A 22,054-nucleotide genomic window follows, 5' to 3' on the forward strand; every position below is an offset into this window, starting at 1 on the left:
CTTGCTTTTTTTCATTCACACGAACAACTGAAAACAACAAGACATACCACCTCAGAGGGACTGAAAAGATAAGTCCTGCTATCTGTGTGAGCACGCTGTTTTGCAGAATTCAGTGAGGAAATTAAAAAAACCTCCCATGGCCTGCTCCAGTACTTACACGAGTCTGTGGAGCACAGCCTAACATTTGGCTTTGCCATGGTTTATTTCCTATAAAGAAGCATTCTTTTTTCCCTTATGAATACAAGCAGAGTTTGAGGGCTTCTTCCCCCAGTTACATGAGCCTGGGAAGTACCATCAGAAATAAACATCATTAAGCACTTGAGCAGTTTGTAAATACTGAGGGTTTTATTTCCACTTCACATGGTCTCCAACAGACTCTTAAACAAGACCAGTTACAAGTCAGTATGCCCAGAGTTCTCAAGGGTTTTCCCAAAACAAAAAATTTCAGTAAACGCTGTACATAGCCAGTTGAACTGCTAACAATAATTTAAAAACTCGTTTTGTATAGTCAATGCAAGAATACCAACAATAAAAGTACAGTACAGGTAAATTCACAACAATATTACAGTGGAACAGGTTGACTCACATTTACGTGATGGTAGAAGTACAGTAGCAGTATGTACATGCACTAAAGTGCGAGGACCCAGAGGCATGCAAGTCAAGTATCGTAGGTGTATTTTACAGCTAACTCCGTAAGACTTTGAGGCATTCTTTTTTTTTTTTTTTACACTTTTCCTTGTGTTTACCTGTATTCCCCTCCATCTCAGTTAACACAACTCTAGTGAACTAGCTTAATGGCTTTCTTCACTACTTAAAAGGTATTGCTTCAGACAGTTGAAGCATCTTTAAGAACCTTACGTTTAAAAACTGATAAACACTGACATTAAAATAGAATAAAATTAACTTAAGACCCTAGTTTTACATGAAAAACAAAAACAAAAACAACCCCCAAAACCCCAAACCAAAATTGAAAATGTAGCAGTGCAAATATAACCAAAAGGCAGTCAGTATTTGGAGAGAGCGCGAGCACGTATTCAAATTCCCTTAAAACTTAATTTACATTTTATTTTAAATCTTAACTTTATATCATTTTTACCTTTTTTTTTTTTTTTTGTTAATATACTGTGTGTAGAAAAGATGGAGACAAAAATAGTTTTCTCAGCTATGAAAAAAAAAATTAAGTTATTACAGGCACATTAACTGTTTCATTCCAGAAACACCTCTGTTTCACAGGTCGGACATTCAGCAGCTGCGTTTGAGAACATTCTTTGACCTCCACAATGGGACCTCCCCTTCGGGCCGCCGGGCAAAGGCCGCTCATGGCGTCTTTGGCCCGCCACCCTTCACGCCGGCGTGCCTCCCTGGCCCGGGGTCTCTGCTGGCGGCTCCTTGCCTCCGCTCTCCTCCGAGGAAGTCAGGTCTCCGGTTGACTGCGACTGTGAGGCAGTAGGGGAATGTGAAGCCCATCGGGACGGTGGGCGCCGGTTCGCTGGTCTCTCTGGCCGGGAGAAGCAGGGTTCGAGGGACGGGGCTAGTGCAGAACAAGGCAGTTCCTTGGCAGCCAAGAGAGCAAAACAGTGGTTAGTGACTTGTATTAGAGGCCGTCTGGCTGAGCAAAGAATTAAAAATAAAAAAAAAAATCAAGCTAAAGCTAAGCATTTGTCTCATCGCAGAACAAAAGCAGTGAACGTCTTTCTGTGTGTGGGCTCTGGACACCTGCATGTACATCCATGATTTATGGAACAGACAAGGAGAGAATGAAAGGAAGAGGTCTGGGATGAGCTGAAGTAGCTGACAAACTTCCATTTGCTAACTCTCCTTGTGCTAGAAAGAGAAGAGCTGAAAAATACATTTGCATGATAATTCAGGGAAACCCGCTATTCATCGCATTGATCTAAGTGCTGGCCAGGCATTTGCAGGAGAGGTCAAGATCAACCACGGGCTCCTTTTGTCTGCTTCAGAGTGCAGACTGACATTCAGGAAAGACTCGTTAGCAGACGAATAATGACTACAGGACTAGTTACGACCTTCAGCTGGATTAAATATTCAGATTTCAATCTTACCTCCAGATTTCAACTTCTGGAACATCACTCCTTACTGCCAGCTGCTTTTGCTTGAATTACAGGAATCAGCGATAATGTGCATTAAAGATGGCATTCACCAAAATGGAGGAAAACTGAAATTTTATTTCTCTACTGGTTTTCCACTGTTCAGGCTTGGTAGCCTGCTTGTGCCATTAGAAACCATCTGCACTTGTGATTTTTCACCCTGGCACTAGGTTGATAATTGCTTCTAGTATTTATGGACTTTGTTCATCGCACAGCTAGACTTCCTGCCTTGCTCTGTATGCTCACTACATCAAGCCAAATGACTCGGGGAGCAAGTCTGTCTTGTAGTGCCAAAGCAAAAATTCTGGATTTCTCCACATACTTCAGAATTTATAAAAGAAAATCAGAGGAGTTTGTCAACCTAGAGAACTGCATATACTGAGGAGTAGTCACTAGAGAGTTAAGTAAAAACCTGTCTCAAAATCAGACTGCAAGCTGGTGATAAATGGAGAGAGAGATCATAAGCGATACAATGCACAAGACAAGCTCTGGCATGGTAAACCAACGGGAAAGAAAGGGAGCAGTAAAGCAACACAGTAGGAAGCAACAGAGTCAGTGCGGAGTTTCAGACAGAGAAAGTGAGTGGGGAATATTGTGTTAGGTAACATGATATGATGGGCAGTGAACAGACACGGTGATATGCTGCCGAACGTCTCAGTTGGATTGGGATGTTACATGACAGAAAGACCAGAGCAGTGGTACTGGAAATGGAGCTTGTGCAGGCGTGTGTGTTTTGGAGAGAGAGAGCACCAGAGGCGGGGAAGCCTCCATGAAGGGCGAGACCTCGGAGCCTTCAGGCAGTGGGCAACCAGCCGGTGCTCAGCAGCTGCACGCCGCCAGGACAGAGCACCACACCAGGACAGAGCACCACACCAGGACAGAGCACCACACCAGGACAGAGCACCACCAGGGCTCATCTGCCCTCGTGGGTGGGTGCAGAAGTTGGGTGGAAGCTTTGGGACCTATGTGTGTGCCGCTGTCTCTGCGCATCGTAGCCCCCACCCCGGCCCCACACTGCGAGCCCTCGCGCCCCGAAACACAAATTGGTGCTAACGAGCAGATCGACTCCGTGTCCTCACTTCACCTGATCCTGCCGTGCCTGGGGGAACGTATGGGCTGTGAAAGCTGCCACTCAGATTTGTTAAGGGAAATCCATACGCACAGCAATACTTACAGGCAGCACAGCATGGTGAGTGGAGGCTATGTGATTTGTGGGCTTTGCCTTAGACTCTTTCTAAGCAGCAGCTTAAAGTGGTATCTTTATAGGGCTGCTTGCTTCTGGCTGCCTTACCCTAGTTTCACAGGAGTAAATGGGAGTCAGCACTGTGATAAAATTCATTTGCACTGCTAACTCCGAGTTGAAAAGAGTCTCCACAGCATCGAATCACGAAATCACAGAATGGTTTGGGTTGGAAGGGACCTTAAGGATTGCCTTGCTCCACCCCCCTGCCATGGGCAGGGACACCTCCCACCAGACCAGGTTACCCAAAGCCCCATCCAGCCTGGCCTTGAATACCTCCAGGGACGGGGCAGGCCTGCAGATGTTGGCCAGCTTGTCCAGAAAGGCAGGGCTAAGCTCATCCCAGTCTTATCAGTGCTGTGTTTGCCAGGGCAGAGAAGGGACTGGCAGCCCAGCCTCGTAGGCACTGTGTGGGACACTGAGCGGGTTACCCACCTGCGGATGTCGGCTTTCTCAGAGTGTGTTAAGGAGAACAAGCCATTAAAAGCAAACTGTCGGGAATGGTTTCTGAACCATTTTCTTTTCCCTTACCACATGCGGCTGCCATAGCTAGAAATGTTTGAAAAAAATGACATCCTGTGGGTAATTTACTGTGATGGCTGCCTGGGGGATGGGTGGAGAGGCCGCACTTCTTAGCCGGGCTGTGGGAAAGGAGGTTTCAGCTTTAGTCTCTAGCTGCTTCCTAGGCCAGGCTGCCAGCCGCTGTGGCTATGCCTGTATTAATAAATACATAAACCAGGCTGTTTTTTGGCTCTGAGGCTGAGTGCATGGTCACAGCTCCCTTCCTCCACTGCAGCAGCCCCAGCCAGCCAGCTCTGGTGGCAGTGGGGTTGGGAGCAGCTTTATGGTGAAATGTGACCATCAGCCACAGGCTGGTGCTCGAGCCCCTTCCCCAGCCCTCTCCAGCCTCTGCTACGGACAAAGCCTGAGGGAAGACAGCGTGGGGCAGCCAGAAGCCATGCACAGTCATGTGCAGAGATCAAAAAAATAATGCTTCTGTTACATTTTGGGATAATTACGTTGTTCTTGATTTTTTTTTCTTTTAAAGTTTAACAAAAAACCCAACCACGCACATTTTGAGTTGTGTGACCTCTCCAGGGAACACGCATGCTCACAGCCCATGAGGGAACAGCTCAGGTTCCTACCCTGACTGCTTCCTGACCATCGCATACAAAGGACTACCTGGGGATGTATGGAGCTGTAGTCATTTATTCCCCTTCATTAACCCACGCGTTCGAAGTGACCGCTTTTGGAAAGCTCTGGAAACAAGGTAGAAAAGACTTACAGCAGTGAGGCAGGCAGGGTTAGAGTCCCCAGGGGGCAGTTAATAAGACAGTTTGGTTCTGGACAGAACAGACAGAAAAGAAAAAGAAAGCAAGTAGGTTGGAAAGAACTGTTTTAATCTTTTTTTTTTTTTTTTAAAGTGATGATTTCATGCCAGCAAGGAAGAAGTCTCCAGATGTTACTACCCATTCAGATCATGTTACCGCTGCATCAGAGGGAAAGTAATAATAAAAGATAAGCCACCAGCAGCAAAAGATTCAGAAAGGAAGGAAGCAAACAAACCAACCCTTTACAATCCTAGCACAGTCTCAGAAGGACATAGAATTAAACAATCCAAACATTTCTATTCAGCAGAGAAAGACATCCGTTATCCTTTGCCAACCATGATTAAGGCTGTGGAAAAACAACATTACTGTGAAAGAGGAAAAAAGTGATGTTTTTTTTCCTTCATTTGACTTCAAGAGATAATTTCTGCTTTAAAAAAAAAATAAAACACGCTAATATTTATGTCACTTAGAAGCCCACCTGAAGGTTTCATGAAAACTCTTTGCCTCACTCCTCTTTCTTCTTCCCACTTAACAGTGACTCTGGCAGGGAGACTCAAACTACAGCAAAAGCCCTTTACTCCTGGCAACACCTTCCCTTCTTTGCAACATTCCCCCTCCAACCCTGAGTGGTTTCAGCTGCAAGTGTGCAGCCACTGCTCTGCCTCGAGGAGCAGAGGATGCCGCAGCTGCCCTCTGTGCGGGTCCATGAGGACGGTCCTCTGGCAGCGCTGTCTTCAGAAGAGGGTCTAACCCCTCCGGCCGGGACAGTTGTGTAACCTCTGGGATTTACACCCTTGCTAGTTAGAGAAGAACACTCACACTGCTTTTATGTTGCTAGCTAGGTAAAGTTAATCTGCATTTTTCAATGGTAATATTTGTAAATCCCATGATATGCAAGTAAGTGGCTTAGCGCATCAGCAGAGTAAAAGACTTCTAGGCTGCACTGGGTGGATATGAATTTACTTGTAAGCAGCTCTGGGCAAGTTAGAAAATACAGAGTTATTACTATTATGTATGCATATACACTCACACGCACACATACATATGTACGTGACTATATAAATATATATATGAACTAGACTTCATATGGCAGCAGTAATATAAAAGTAAATTGTGTAACTAAAGCACCCAGAAGCTCAAATTAAGGAAAAGCCACCAACAGGTGCTCCACAGAAGTTTAGAAGTCATTAATACACCATGCTATGACTGCAGAAAAAAAAAAAAAGGCGGCGTTCCATGGTAAGAAGGTCACTTGTCTTGGCCAGAAGCAAACAGGTGACGGGGAAGCAAGAGCAGGGATCTGCAGGAGGGTGGCAAGGGCTGTGCTGACATTGACGCTGCCCCGCGCACAGCCTTGCCTCCTGCTCGATCATCATTTGTTGTTCTGCTGCGCCTTGCTTTGTACAAAATGTGCTAAGTGCAATTTTGGAAAATTGTAATTTGTGTGGCCATTATAATTCATAAGTAACCCAAGGTATTTGGAGAGTCTAGACGTATTTGTGGCTTTATTTTCAACAGCAAACCCACGTTTCATTAAGAATATGTCATAGAGCTCATATAAGAAAAGTGAAGCCCATCATGTGGTTGTTGCCCACCAACGTCCTTTTCAATGCACCTGTGCGTCTAGACAGCAGCCATAACAACTCGGTAAGAGCTACAGGGAAGAGCAAGTCTTAGCTCTGAGGCTTGGAACTCAAAAAATTAGGCAAAAGATGCTGAGAATTCACGAAGAGAGGCAATTTTCTGCCAGGCTGATGGTCAATGAGTATTTACTAAACAGCATTGACGTAGATCTCTCCATGCATCAAACTCAGGTACTGTTGCCAGCTGAATTTTGCCAGCAGCAATTTGTGACGGTGTGGGATGACATCCGTTTACTCATACTTGAGATCTGCTGAGACATTTAAAAGATGCAGGAATCAAGAATTTTCAGCAGTGCCCTGAAGGCAAAGCTGAGTTGAACCCGTAAGAGTACTACACATACTTTCTAATACAGAACGGTAGTACATTCCCAGTATTTCACACTAAGGACAAAATACAGAGATGGCTAGACAGAGTGAAATAAGTGAGGCTGCTTTCAACTTTAATTCATTCTGAGGTTTGTGCACAAAGCCCACTTTCATTCACTTTTACTTATGTGCACATGGTTTCTTTTTAATATGTGCAAACTTCCTTATTTACATCTGTTTAAACAGCGTATAGGGAGTATAACCTCAGCTTTGGATGCCCTGTTAGGCAAAAATGATTGTGTCCTCTCAACAGCACCTACAAAAGAGGAACAGATCATGCTCATTGAGAACAAGCCGCTAGCGCAAGGCAAACTGCAGAACAAAAGCCTCAGTGCTCAGGTTCCCACAAATCCTTCAGCACTGATGGAGGAAATGGGTTTTGTACATTCCCTTGAGGCTATGAGGCAAGAGTGGTAGGAGCAAACCAAGGCAGCATGTCTGGGGCACATGGGGGTCAAGGAGGAGCAGCTGCCCGGTGGCTGGTGCCCCCTGCAACACCGGGATGCTAAAGGGACAGCACGAGGCTGAGGGGATGGGGGTCTCCTGCCCCAGACCCGGGGAACACCACTGACCAGCAGGCTGTGTGCCATTTCTGTGCCGTGCCAGGAGAGCAGGCACTGCCTAGTGCAGGGTATAACTCAGCTTCTCCAGGCCTTCTCAGGGCAACGCTCTCTCAGGCACCAAGTTTCACCAGAAGCAGGCTCAGACATTGGTAACTAGGAGAGCTTTTGTCCACCATTACAACCTGGTTTTAGCTACTTGTTGTAGCCCGTTACTGTAAATGAGGATCCGACCCCAAGTGCTTGGGCACACCTGCTGGGACAGATGATGACCATTACACTTTTGACAGTGCAGCAAAATATCAATAAAGAGTTCTTAAGCACTAAGTAGGATAGTGCTTAGGCTAGCTGATTATCTTTTTGTTTCTTTCTTTCCTTTTTTTTTTTTTTTGTGAGGCACCAACAATCAATACCAAATTTCATGCTATTTAATCACATTTGCAGACCACAGCCAAACTTATTCAGATACATCCAGAAAAGGTATGCTGAAGGCCCTGAAGTTTTACTTCAGGGTATTTATTGTAGTGACTAATTTTCACACAAACTTGCCATCACCCATTCCTGTGTAGGAGAAAGAGCCTACCTTTCCGTCCAGCATAAAAGAGAAATTTACTCAGACCTAGAGTCCCTAGAACATCTGTTAGGTGTGGTGTGTTTTGTAACAAAAACCCTTATCCTGGTCATTCAGGGAAGAACCATCTTTATCCTGTAAAGGACAAAGCTCTTCTGATGCTTTCAAGCCCGATAAGCTGTCAGGATAGAAACTCAATTCTTTAATCAGTTCTTCAGTGACTAATCCAATAGTTTCATGACTGGGACTCGCTGGTGGTACCACAACAAGACTGGGATATTTATTGTAAACACTCAGTAGGACTGTAAGACATCCCGTAATGCATTTGTTCAAAGAAGAGTGCATTTAGCTATAGGAGGAAAAACAAACAAACTCATTACCTCTATGGACCCTGGATCTACTTTGACAATTTCTCCTGTGCTGTTGTCATTGCTAAGATTTGGTGGGCTGTGGGAAGGTAGCCTTCTCTCTTCTTTTAAGGCATGCTCCAAAAGTTTCTTATTCAAGATCCTGGCAGCATTTTCTGTAAGCGTATACCCTGGAGGAGCAGATAAGTCCTGCCTGATGCTCGTCACCTCAGTCCCATCTTCCTTTTGTGTCTCCGTACCCAAACGGAGAGGACTGGGTGACCTGCCACGGGCATTTGTACATGGCTCCTGCACCGGTCCCAGTTCAGGTCTGGGTTCTGCTGACCTGGATCGGCTGCTAGACCTGGGGCATTTTTGGAAGGTCTCGTGAAAGATGGGGCTATGGTCAATAATGTTGAACAAACTGGAGAGGCCATCGTTGATAGTGGTATGGACAGGACTCTCCCTTGTAGTAGTTGATCTAGCCCAAGCGGACTCACTGAATCCTTTCTGAGGTGTGCCAGGCAAAGTCCGGTTATTTGGCTGGTCTGATTTGGGAAGTATTTTTCTCTGCAGCTTTGGGGAGCCGTATTTGGGGGAACAGCATGTGCGTTCAAACTTAGCCTGGACTTTTTCAATGACAGGGGTCACTTGCCTGCTTCTTAGGCTTCTAGATGGTGAAGAGACAGGCGTGGACCCCCCCTTTGGTGTCAGACACTTGTGTGGACTGCTGGTGATACTGCGCAGGGTTTCTGTCTGCAAGCCAATACTGATGGTCTGGGTGGTCTGCGTCCCTGTCGTCCTCATACCATTGGTTTGACACGCGGTGTCCTTAAACTGAGGCTCTGCTGAATTAGAGTTGGAGCGTATTGCGTTCCGGACAGAGAAAGCTACCTCCTTCATATCGTCACTCATGTTTTTGGACATCTCCAAGCTGTGCAAGGGTGAGGCAAAGCCCACGGTAGTGCAAATAGGACGTTCAATGGGATGAAGACCACTCTCCAGAAAATCCTTATGATGTTTGGCCAGGTCACAAGACCATCTTCCAAACACATCCGAGGAAGCACCTTTTGTCTCAGCAACGTTCCCCATAGCTTTGGTCATAGAAAACAAGAAGTCTGGCTCAACCTGGTTTTTCCCTTCGCTTCCAGCTATCACTGAGTTATCAAACCTACGGACCACTGGTGGGCTGTGAAAGACCCGAACTCCCATTTTTTCGGTTACACCGTGACTCCTCGTTGGCTGCTTCTGGCAGTGCTCCGGGCTGGTCATGGTGTTGGTGGTCATAGTGACACTGGTGGTGAGGTACCACGATGAGGCCTGGAAGGGATCTGAAGCCGGATCGTTCCCGGCTTTCCCAGTTTCTGTCCTTTCTGCCCACCCTTCTGCAGGCTTCTCGGTGGCCCCAACGTGATTTCTAGTGCTACTGTAATCCCAGGTTTTGTTGAACTCCTCGATGTACTTCAGATCATCAGGAGACAAGGGAGGGGTTAAGTCATCTTTGCTGCTGGAGGAAGGCAAGTTTTTTTCTGGTAAAAATGGAGAAATGTCCATCAAGCGCTGGAATTCGGACATGGAAGAAACGGACATGGCCCTGCAGAGAGGAACACAAGAATGTCACTCATAGCCTTGGAAACTCCCACAGAACTACTGCTTTCAGCAGAAAACTAACTCAGAAAACTCAACTTTCACTATCTGCTTATATATAAAACCATTTTAGCCCTCTTGTTTTTTAAATAGCTGGGAAATGTAAGCATTCCTGATGTGTCATTAAAAGTACCAAATGGTTTATTAATGGCTCTTAATTTACTGCGTTCTCATGGGTTACTGCTGGGCAAACGTCTGAAATATGCAGCAGTAGGATGCATTTCAGAAATACATTATTCACAGAAAATGAATCTTTGTGACAATATGAGGCACACTTTTCAAAGGAAGTACAGAGTATTTCTGGCTTGCTGTGAAATCAGCAAGTCTACCCCCACTCCTGAGATTGCTTGGGCTGCACAGCTGGTGTCCCATGGCGATGTGGGACATCCAGCCTAGAGGCTGTTACATTTAACTGGCCTGGTGAGTTGAGCTCATGCTATACTTCAACAAAAGGGAGTCTCTGTGCGATAACGCTGGATTCTTGGCTTTCCCACACTTCACTAGTTCATACAAATCACAGACATTCAGCTGAGTCGTCCTACTGCTTCACTATAAGAAAAATCAACCAAGAACCTTTCTGCGTGGCACTACTTAAAAATGTAAATGAAAATAGTTATGAGAGACAGCTCAATGAGGTTTCTAAAGCTGGATGAGGATTCAGTAAGTGGTAATTTTTATACAGCAGTATTCTGGAGGATACAGTAAAATCACACTGCGAGATTTTAATCAAGAGCACCAGCTGCAGAACTAGAGTGCGAGAGAATCTCCTATTCAGATGCTCTGATTTGCATCTGGGGAGAATCTCAGAGAGCACGGGCTGGATTCCTTTGGGATGAAGATGCTTTCCAGAAGCACAGTAAAGGCACTCTAGGGTCAGGTGGGCATTCAGCCCATGGGATCAGACCAAAACTAGTGCAATGTAAAACATCCTGAACATGCAGGAGGAGCATGACGGCTCCTCAGCATCAACTGTCTTCCTCTACATATCAATGCCTACAGGCCTGTACTACTTGCTAACAAAGATACAGTTTTGTGCACTCTCAGAGAGTTTGATCTTTGTGCACCGCAGCAGAATGTGGCCCAAGTTAATCTGAGTAGAACAGAAGCATATTAAGACAAATTAATCCCTGGGTAAATCCATTAATCTGGATTGCAGGCTGATTAGGAGGTGGCACGGCTATGCCTAGGGTCTGTGGTTTGGGCACAAGTGAGCCGGTACTCCGGTTGCTGAATATTTGCTGTTTTTTTCCTGTAAGTTTTATTCACCTTTGAAGATTTCCTTTATGTGTTTCTTCCTCCTGAAGAAAAACAGAAACAAACAGTCATTTCTGAACCTGTTTGTGGCTTTAACTTGTGGGTGTTTTGTCATTCACTTGCAGGTAGTTCCACCAGGTATGTCTGTCTTTAAAAAGCAGCTTTCTCCTTGTTAAGAAATCTTAAATTGCCTGTGGGAATACTCTTTCCTTTGCACGTAGGCGGCAAAGTGGTCAATCCCATTAGGACAACAGCCTGCACAGGGTAAAAGCCTTTATGCCAAATCTAGAATAGCCTTGAACTTGTACATGTGGAAAAAAAAACATTCACAGCTCACTTCCATTTGTGATTGCCAAAACCAGCACACCCCTGCAATCACAAATGGAAGTAAGCTGCAACTGGATTTTTTCCACATGTACAATGTATTGTTTTGGACTATATATTTTGAGTGAATTTATTCCACGGAGTGAATCTGCTTTATGTCAGAGGCCTAGCTGTGCTGAAATAAGAGATAAAAGTTGGTCCTTTGACATAAGATTTCATTGTATGTTCTCTAGGAACTAATAAATTGCACCAGTTGAAACTCATTAAGCTAGCTATATTAAATGTGTGGGAAAACTATTACTTGTTTCATAGGGGGAATACCTACGGTTTGCTAATGGCATTAAGACGTTTTTATGGCAATTGCTTCCCTGTGACAATCCCATAATTAGTTGTTGTTGTGTGTGTTTTTTTAACAGATACTTCTGAAGCAACTGCTCCACAGTCATTGTTTTTACTGTTTGTATTTCTAATAAAATAGGAAATACAAAATATGATCAGGAACCAAAATAGCATTAGTACCTATTAGTCTTATTCAAGCTCATGAAATCATGCACATTAGCAACACCGAAGTGTATTTCACATTATGATTATTCAAAAAGAGCACTGTTTCACTTGGCAAATGCCTTTCTGGTGTTTATCAAGACTTAGGGAAAAAATAGGAGTTTTACTCTGGTGTAAGTCTGGAACAAAGCTGTTGGCTTCAGTGGAGAGATTATAGAGTACATTTGATCTAACTGAATGGAGAATCAGGCTGAAGGCTGGATTGACTTTACTACACTTAGTACCACAAAGAAAATACACTGGCGAGGAATAGTCAGCAGGCTGCAATTGCCTCTGTGCATCCTCAGTAAATCTATTCATTAAACTCTAATCAGTTTTGCTTGAATAAACCTAGTGAGGCAAAATGACTTTGTACACGTTTCACCAAAGCATGCTTTGAAGGGAAGAAGCTGTGCAAATATAACCAAGGACCTAATTTTGCTGCCAACACTTTTGTCAATGGTGGTAATGTCTGAAAACGGAAAGCATCTAGAGAGATCTCCATTCTTAACTACAAGACTGAATTTTAAGTACAGAAAATAGCAATCAGAATTAGACATAAAGCACAGATCCCTGACAATGCTATCTGGTAGCATCAACATATTTCACCGAGCACTTGAATTTGTATGAAATAAACAGCTGAGAAATAATAAATACAGGATCCCACATTGCTCCCTATACATTTATGACACTGGAAGGAGGAAAATCTAATTGGAGCACACATGTACCTCCAGCTACCTAAAATGTAAGAACTGCAGCCACATTTCTTGCCTTTCTTATTTTATTTTTCTCCTTTTCTTCCCAAAGAATCTGATTTCCCAGTCCTGTAGCTAATGAGCAATGCAAAGAAATGCTTGGGTCAAGTTTTCACAGGCTTACGTGTTCAAGCCAAGGCACACTAGTGAAATTTTGTAAGACCTGCGGGGAGTTTGAGATCTGACTTGCTGACAGACTTTTTTCCAAAGTGGCCAAATTTTCAAGCCTGAGTACATATATACATCTTGGATTGGAAAGTCTCTGCTTCTCTATTAGCTATAATGTGTCCACCCAAGCAGGACTGTCATGCTCAGAGTCTAACCCATGTGCACAGATCTGAATTTTTAGTCCAGAAGAAAGTACGCCAAACTTGCATTTGCAAACAGCATGCAACATGCTGCCCGCTTGGTAATTTTAATTTCCAGAGCTCTCACAATGCATCTTGTTCCGTAACAACCACAAACAAAACTGTGAAGACCCAGATCCAGGTAAAGTAAGTGTGTTGTACAGATTTTAGCAGGACACAGCCAACATTCACTATGGTCAACTGCATCTTTTAGCACTGTGTTTTGGATCTTTGTATCTTTATGGTGTAGTGTGAGGGCAGATGCTTTGCTGATGAAGAATAATTTTATTTTTTCAACATCTCATCTCACATCCTCATCCTAATCTATTTAGGAAAAACCGAAATAGAACAACCTGAAGTACCTCTCTACAGCACTTGATTTCTTACTAGCAATATACAGCCCTTGCTTCTCCATATATATGTAGGTATTTATGGCTGGATGAGATTTAAGACCTTCTGAGCCAATATGTATATCTAATATACTTACAGTACCTAATATGAATGGCCAGCAGATGAGGTAATCTTTGAGACCTTTAGACTGGCTCCCAGTTTCTCCTGTGATTGACACCAGTCTAATCAGCGCATAACAAGGAACAAACCACATCTATACCAAATTCACTGCTGGATAACTACAAAGCAGTGACTGTGACACAGTATCTCACTTCTAGAGCATGGCTGCTGTACAAATTGTGACACAAGAGACAACATGCAGGCTTGATAAAAGTTAGAAGAGCGCATACTTCTGTTAATCCAGTAAAGAATTTCTCCCGCTCCAGCTGCCGGGAGCGGTGTTCCTCCGACTCATCAGGAGAATCGAGGGACAGCGACTCCAGGAAGAGGTTTTCTGTGGCGCTGCACCGATCGCTCTCCTTCAGCTTGGACAGTGACCGGTCATCAAACTGAATGGCATCTGAGTCAGAGTAGGATCTTGATCCCATCGGGCGAGGCACGTGAAGGTTCCCCTGGGTCGTAAATGGGCGCAGGTTGCTCTCCTTCTGGTCACACAGAAAGCCCCCTCCTCTTCGTGGGCTCACTTCTTTCTGAAGCTGCAAACAAGGCAAGTTGGAAGGATCAGCAATTATTCATGTAGCCTATGGCACCCTGCATTGCTCACCCTTCTCCAGGAGCAAGGCACGCGTGGCCTGGGGAGGCAACGCTGCGTGCCGCTGGGCTGCCTGAGGTCACCGCCTGGCTCCAGGCACGGCGGGTTTGCTCTCTTGGCCCTTTCACAACAGGAGATGTATCAAGGACTTTGATGCCATTACTCAGAGGATTTCAAGTGGCTAAATACACATTTAATTTTGCTTGTTTATGTCTATATGTATACATATATACACTCTGTATATATACACACAAAATCATGTATCTGCTTGCAATCTGATTTTTAGAGAAACAAATCAACATTGTTGTTTAAAAGCAATCTTGACATAAGACCCTAAAGCAAAACAAGTAAGAGCTCAAATAAGGGTGAGTGATTTTGAGTCTCATCAAAACATACACAAACTTTCTTCTGGTCAGCAATGGAGGGATCGCACTTTCATGTACATCACTCATCTTGTTTCCAGAGGTGGAAAAACCCTCTTAACAAAATACAAAAGCTTTGTTTTAAAGGTGGTCTAGCCCTAATACAGAGCTAGAAAGTTGACTGTTTGTAAGAATAACAGAATTGTCAAAGCGATGAATTAGGCATGCAAAGCACGTTTGAAGAAAATACATATTTAATAGAAGGGCCATCAAAGCTATTAACTCTACACTCTACAAAAACTGGATGGAGAGACAGTAAACCACTACTGAAATTGAACTTCTGTCAGTCTTAAAATTAGGTTATGTGATCAACTTTTCCTTTAATTATAAATACAACAGGTTAGGTGAAGTGAGAGACATTTTCAAACACAGTGAGTGACAGCAGGAATCTGATACATAATTCTGATGCTTTGCAAGAGCAGCCTGCTAAGGTTACTGACAATACCCTGCAAATGCTACTCATTCCCTGGGATCCTGGGGACTGAGGACCTCCTACAAAACATTGTTTTAGTGTTGCTGTATGTGTATAGAAAAAATCAACTGGCATCACATTGCTTTATGTAGATCAAATGCAGGTTTTTGGCCAGATCCTAAATTAGTAAATTTTCACTTGGGCTGAAGTCAGTTAGACTTTTCCTTGATTCAGGCCTAAAAGAATGTGAAAGCATCTTTAGTGTTTTGCCCCTATCTGCTTATACCTATAAAAACACAACTCTCCACATAGGTGATCTTGGGGTTTTAAATATTTGTTGGTGTGATTGTTGCAGAATTAGCTTTAAGAACATGATGTGTGTGTATTCTCTAAGGGAAAAGAAAGTGACAGTGCACTTGAAAAGAAAGATAAAAAAAAAAACAACTTTGAGCTCTGAAAAAAAGTAGGTCATCATGTTTTTTATATGCAAGTGGTATTCCCATAACTAACTGAAGTATTTTATATATTTTATACATTGGTGTGAGCTTCCCTCTTATCATACATGTATTATTCATTAGCTCTGTGAAAGCAGACAGGCATAGAGCATTAGTAAGAAATTTGGCACACATGCTTCAGTTCGTTCTTGGACTGTTATTCAAACACACACACTGGTGTAGTCTCCTCATCCTCTACGTATCACCATACATGGAATACACACAGAAAAACACTGGGGGGAAGGACTTCAGAGAAATACTAATTGCTTCCATATAAAGCTGGACATGACTGCAATCTGAGAAGATATTCAACTAAAAGCCTGCAAACATTTGGAAGCTTCCTGTCACACACGGAAATGTTTGATTATAAGCGAAGATGGGATTATGAAGTTTTGCAGGCAGATAGCCAAGCTCTCCAATGCTATTTCTGATCATCTAGTCCTCTGGAATAAGTTTGACATAGTATTTTTTAATTTTCCCTATCTATGGCTAACATTGTGTAAAACTCTTGTATTATAAATATATAGTTGGACCCTAGAAGCTTCAGAATAGTAACAAAAGAAATCAGTTCCAGGGTTAGTTAAGAGCTATTCTGCAGACTTTCCCAAGATGACTCTGAGAGCTTATGTCAGGTTTGAAGAGAATTAAAGGCTAGGTAACATTAACAGCGATTTTTCTCCTCCTCCCTTCAATGTGCCTCGTTTCCAGTGAATAGAATAAGCAGTCCTGAACCAGCTTAAATCCCTCAGGCTACTGAGGATACATTGATAAGATAATGTCAAAAAATACAGTTCATAGAGACAGCAGAATAAACATCCAAAGAGGTACCAGTGACTTTTCAAACAAAACTTTATGCCCATGTCCTTAGTATAATGGGAAATTTTCTGATGATTATTTAATTCTCATTTTGCATGAAGAATCCACCAGAGGCATTTTGGTCAGTGAAACTCAATAATTAGAAACCAGCCCAGTCCAAACAGGGAGAAATCAGCATCTTGTGCCAGTGGAAACCTCGGAACCAGATAACTGATGAATTGCTCTGCTACAACCCTTCTTAGCTCATGTGCATTGGCTATTTTATCTTAAGAGACCTACTACAGTTCTGCATTATAAGGCCTTGTAAGGGCTAGTTCGAGAAGCTGCATGAAGTATTCTTAGAAACCCTCAGATAAACAGGAGGTTAAAAAAGCCGGAACATTGTTCACTGATATTTTGAAGTAAGAAGCTCAAATCACCTTCCTTGGTCTGTAAAACTTTCATATTGGTCATCACCCACTTGTACCTACACTTTTAGTAGTAATTTTAGAAATATCTGTAAAGTACAGCATTTTCTTAAGTACTTCCCAGTGGGTTTAACAGCCATAGCTAAAACTGAGGTTTAGTCTTGCACTGATAATATTTACAGCCTGGTGTCTTTTCTCTAGCTTCTTGTTGCAGCCCAAGCATGGGAACATGAGACACAGACAAAGAACCCTTTTCAAAAATCAGTCATGAAGTCACCCCAGGCTTTCATCAAGCTTAACATGTGAAGCTACTTTGTACTTCATTCAAGCGAAGTGCTCCCTAGAGAGCATGCACAAATCTGGTGCAGTTCCATTTTTGATGTCCTAAGGACAGGAAGTATTCAGTTAATTGAGGACCCACAATTTCAGTTGTTTTTCTTACTCTTCCTGGAATGCATGACTCAGAGCTGAGCAATGTTCAGTCAAAAATGGTGTATTAATTCTCCATCATTAAACTTGATTTTAATATTTTGTGTGGTTTCCAGCCAGACAGAAACCCATTAGGTGAAATTTGGAACAACATTCTCAAATCAGTCTCTAATATTAAGCAGATGGAAGTGCACGGTGGTGTAGACAATGGGCATGAAAAACAAGGGGATAGATACACAATTATCAGATTTGCAAATGATAGCAGAGGTGTGCACAAAATTCATGTGACCAAGGTCAAAAGTGTCTTCTGAATATTTAGCATTGCAAGCTGCTTATTTGTTACCAATCAGGGCTCTTCATTGTTATCTCCTGGTTTCCTTTGCTAGAGAAAAAGAATTCAGTTGAGACTGAATAGTCACAGCAGCTGCATCTTTGGTGGCAAATTCACAGATGAACAGAGTTTTTTTGGCAGGAAGCTGTATATCCAACCTTGAATAACCCTGCGAGCGGGACTGAGTGTTTCAGCATGAAGAGATGCACATAAGCTTTCAAACAGAATGAATCAGTGGGACCATGCCTGTACGGGATAATTGAAATGGGGCAGGAAATGGCCTTTAACCTGGACCCGATTTCTCATAAGCGGTCCTTTATAGGGATTATGAGCATCTTCCTTTTACTCCCTTGAGTATGTAAATTGTTTTGTACCATGGGAAACACCGATGTAGCCAAGGAAACAAAATTATTCCTGTGCTGTTTCTTACTACAGTTTTTTGACCTTGGTCTGAGTGTAGTAATGGTGCAACACCTCATGCTTTGCAGCCAGCCATTGCCCACCCAAGGACGACTCCTTACCTGCTCTATCCGCCTGAGCAGCTCCTTCTTTTGACGCTCCCATTCTCGTCGGTCCCTATCAAGCCTGTCCAGGAGCTCCACCTTTTCCCGGTTCCAGTTCTTCTCACTGTGCTGGATTTGCCAGCGGAGGTCCATCACCACACTGTGAGTCTCAGCCAGAAGCTTCTTGTGCTCCTCTCTTTCCCGTTTAAAAGCTCCTTTTGCATCAGAAGTGAGGCCTACGTCTCCTGAGGTGTTCTCACTCTTCCCTTCCAGCTGCCATTAAAATAAAACGCTATTAGGACACCAAACTTTCTCAGGTAAAACCCATGTGTTAGGCAAGGAATTTTAGCTGGAGAGACTTTTTGCCCACAGCAACCCCCAGCAATGGTGTTACTGTACAGCTCCTCACACCTTCCAAAAAGAGGGTGCTTCCAGCACAAAGAGACGTACCGAGATCACGTCCCCCATCTCTGCAGATTCTGGTGGCTGAACTGATGTCTATGGCAGTTAGCTGATGATACCTTCTATCCCTTCTCCTTCACGTCACGCTGCAGGATGCTCAATCAGATCAGAAGAGCTGGCTCAAGGTAACGGGATCATAGGAAAATGCAGACTTGGTGGGTTGAAAGGAGGTCTCTAGCCCAGCCCCATGCTTCCAGCAGGGTCAGCTCTGACTTCGAACAGGGTAGCTCATGATGAGTTGGATCCTGACAAACCACCAAGGGCAGAAATTGCATAGACTCTCTGGCCAGTGTGGACCACTGCTTGACTGTTGTCAGAGTGAAAATGGTACTCGATGGCTTTGTGTAAGTTCAAGAGAGGGAAGAATTTATCCCTTGATAAACATCCCTTGATAAAAGCTTCACCTTTTTTTTACAACTCAGTAGGTGTGTGAATGAGTCAGAATGGGTCGCAAGCAACCAAGAATGAAAAGTAGTGAAAACTCGTTTCTGCCTCTGAAGTTAGTTTTCTTCAAAAAGCAGAAGCATCAGATTTTCTGGGAAACTTGCTCCTTTAGCAAGAGAGAAAGACGGTACCTTCAAATTATCCAATGTGGAAAATAATCCCAAACTCTCTGAGAAAAGGGAAATTCAGACTGGATTAGGAAGTGAAGCTAATTAGTCTTTGGAACAGCCTCCCCAGGTAAAGGGCAGAGAGGTCATTTACTGAGCTGCGGAGAACAGCCTGTTACAGCTACTTGCATGACAGGGAGATCTTAAACACTTGCATCTTCTACCACTAATTTCCAAAGTTTTTTTTTTTTTTTTCAAACCAACCAACCAGAAAAATCATTTATAAAAAAGCAGCAGCCTATGGTTGGCTTGGGTGGGGCTTTGGGCAGCCTAATCTAGTGGGAGATGTCCCTGCCCATGGCCAAGAGGTTGGAATTAGATGATCTTTAAAAGTTCCCTCCCAACCCAAAACATTCTATGATTCTATGAAAGTTGACATGATGCTATCTTCTCTCCCTTAACCTATTTATGCAATGCAAATTTGTGGGGCCAGGACAGTGCTGACAACATTTGATGAGACTCAGAACTGTGCTATTTTGTACTGGCACAGATGTTAGATACTGATGGACATCTGTCTGTAACTAGTCATACCTGTAAAACCTTCCAGAAGTCAGATTTGACAGCAGTGGGGTAGTTCCTTCAGTATTAACTCAAGAACTCACGTTATCAGTAAACAAACTATAAGGCAGATACCAGACTTAGAGGAGGAGAAACAACATCAACCGTATGAAAAAACTTACTAAAAAGCAATAGATATTAAGAGTATTATAAAGGTGGGATTCAGCATGAAGGATTAATGGACTAATTAATTACAGATTACTCAAACATGTTTTATTTGCTCGAGTTCATTATTTTACTGAAGTCCCACCTGGTTAGTGGTAAAAATCCCATTGATGTCAGTGGCACCTGGGTGCAGGTAGGTGTGGAAGCATAGACAAACCGATGGGAGCATGGGGGCTGCACTGAGCAGTCCCAAAATAACCTTGCTGCCAACTAGCACACTTCCCTCCTGGCCTTTGGAAGCAGTGTTATATACTATACTTCTACATTCCTTGTTTCTAAAGCAAATGTAACAATTACCTACTGTGTATTATGGGATAAAATCAATTTGCATATGACAAACAGTAAAACAAGATAAGTCTGGACTGGCTTGGGCTTTCTTGGCCAGATGTGGTGCCTCTGTGTTTAACATCCCTCAGCTGGCCTTTTCTTCCCTTGAGGCTGTCCTGAGGCAGGCATCTCCTCCCTTGCTTCTGCGACCTGCAGCGATGTGCCAGGGGTTGTCCCACGCACAACAGCACAGCTCAGTCGTGGACTAGAGGTGTTGTGGGGCAGAAATGCAGAGCATCCCAGGACAGACATCTGGCCATCTCTGCTGCAGATCCACTATGGGAGACACGATCCTGGGCAGCACGGCTGCTCAAGAAGCCAGACAGCTTTGCTACCTTCCTACCCACTATCCCAGCACATTGACTGTCCGCAGGTTAATTCATCAATATGTAAAAATACTGCTGCTGGTTTCCAAACTCAGCACTAACTTAAGGTGATGGACTCTAGCCCCTTGCTGCATCTGCTCTCTGTGCATCCAGAGGTCACCAGCTCCAAGGTGCTGCTCCAGCCAGGGTCTGGTCAGGTTGACATCCATTCTTTTAGGTTTGTTTTGCTTTGGCCCCTCTGGGTTGCCCCTGCAAGTTCCTGCAGGGTTTACTAAGTGGCTGTGACACGGAATAATCATGTATTTTGGGAATGTCGCTGCAGAGCTGAGATCAGCCAAAATAGTAAGAGCCTCTAAAATGATATAAACTCTGCCTGGTTTCCTTACATCTAAGCATGACAGAGGTTTATGTAGAATTTGTCCTTTGCAATATATCTTTCAAGTACCTTTAATGCCCTTGCAGACTTCTCATTTTTCATCCTGCAATAGGAGCTCCTAGCAGAAGTCGCTGGAGTGTCTGGAGTAAATCCAGCCAGGTTGGAGTGCAAACTCAACCTTCCAACTGTGCTGCCTCCTGGGGAATAATGCCACATCGAGTAGTAGCTATGGCTAACATGCTAAGTTGACAGACATGCCAATGTCTGCAACAAATTCTTTAGCTGGCATGAGGTAAAAAAATGCAAAAAGCAACCTGTAAGGCAAACAAATGCTTTGTTGCAATATGCATTTTGTATGATTATCCTATAAAGCAAATTTCTTCTTCCATTTTTTTTTAATCTAAAAAAGTTAGCAAAACATTGAACTCAAGACTCTCTCTTGCCTTACATCACTGAATTCGTAACCACCATGTGGCAAGTTCTCAGCATTTCAGTTTGCAAACAAGAAAGGCCGTGGTCCCTAGACCATGCATTGAGCAGGAAAACCAAAAGAGGTAATGAGACAAAAGAACATGCTTCAGAAGAGCAATATCCCAAGAATGCATGGCTGCCATTAGAGTGCCTTGCCCAAGCTGCCCAAACAGTGTAAGTCATCCTGTGCCAGATCACTCACCTAGACCAGAGCCTGTCTCTTGCTCCACTGGAGAAGAGTATAGGAAGTACAAAGGTGCGTTCAAAACCAAGGCAAATATGCAGTGATACACCTTCAGAATAATTTCCATGTGATCTGTGATTTAGGACCTACAACATTCTTCAGTCAGGTGGTGCCTTTACACTTGGAAGACAGTTCTCAGTGCCTGTGAAAGGCAGAAGAGTGTTGCTGGCAAAGAGACAGTCTGTCTTTGTGTTTATGAAATGGCTCAAATCATGGAGGAAGGGTCCAGTGGTGGCTCTTTAGCATTAAAGTCTAGATGTGACTTTTCCAAACCTGCTAACTGCTAAGGTGGATAGATGTCTCTCCGTTTGCACCATGGCTTGCATTTCCCCCAAGAATCCCAAAGCTGGACCACTGGTTGGAGTCATAGCAAGGGCTCATGTCTTTATGTGCCAATTTTCAATGCATATCACAGAATAGTTTGGGTGGGAAGGGACATTAAAAATCATCCAATTCCAACCCCCCTGCCATGGGCAGGGACACCTCCCACTACACCAGGCTGCCCAAAGCCCCATCCAGCCTGGCCTTGAGCACCTCCAGGGATGGGGCATCCACAGCTTCTCTG

General features: G+C 43.7%; 1 protein-coding gene across 4 annotated transcripts in view; it reads right to left on the reverse strand.

The window, feature by feature from the left end:
* Positions 1-323: 323 nt before the first annotated feature.
* Positions 324-22,054, reverse strand: part of MTCL1 (microtubule crosslinking factor 1) — a 104,818-nt gene continuing 83,087 nt past the window's right edge. For 3 of the 4 annotated variants that reach the window (XM_050708923.1, XM_050708922.1, XM_050708921.1), the window contains 5 exons: positions 17,968-18,222; positions 13,774-14,079; positions 11,080-11,111; positions 8,200-9,760; positions 324-1,553 (listed from right to left, as the gene is read on the reverse strand). In XM_050708923.1, coding sequence (XP_050564880.1) covers positions 1,344-1,553; positions 8,200-9,760; positions 11,080-11,111; positions 13,774-14,079; positions 17,968-18,222 — 2,364 coding nt within the window. In that variant the 3' untranslated portion in view covers positions 324-1,343. Of the gene's footprint in view, positions 1,554-8,199; positions 9,761-11,079; positions 11,112-13,773; positions 14,080-17,967; positions 18,223-22,054 lie in introns of those variants that run through there. The other variant, XM_050708924.1, reaches the window with a different exon arrangement.

Source organism: Cygnus atratus, chromosome 2 (genome assembly GCF_013377495.2).
Source record: "Cygnus atratus isolate AKBS03 ecotype Queensland, Australia chromosome 2, CAtr_DNAZoo_HiC_assembly, whole genome shotgun sequence".
NCBI classification, from domain to species: Eukaryota; Metazoa; Chordata; class Aves; order Anseriformes; family Anatidae; genus Cygnus; species Cygnus atratus.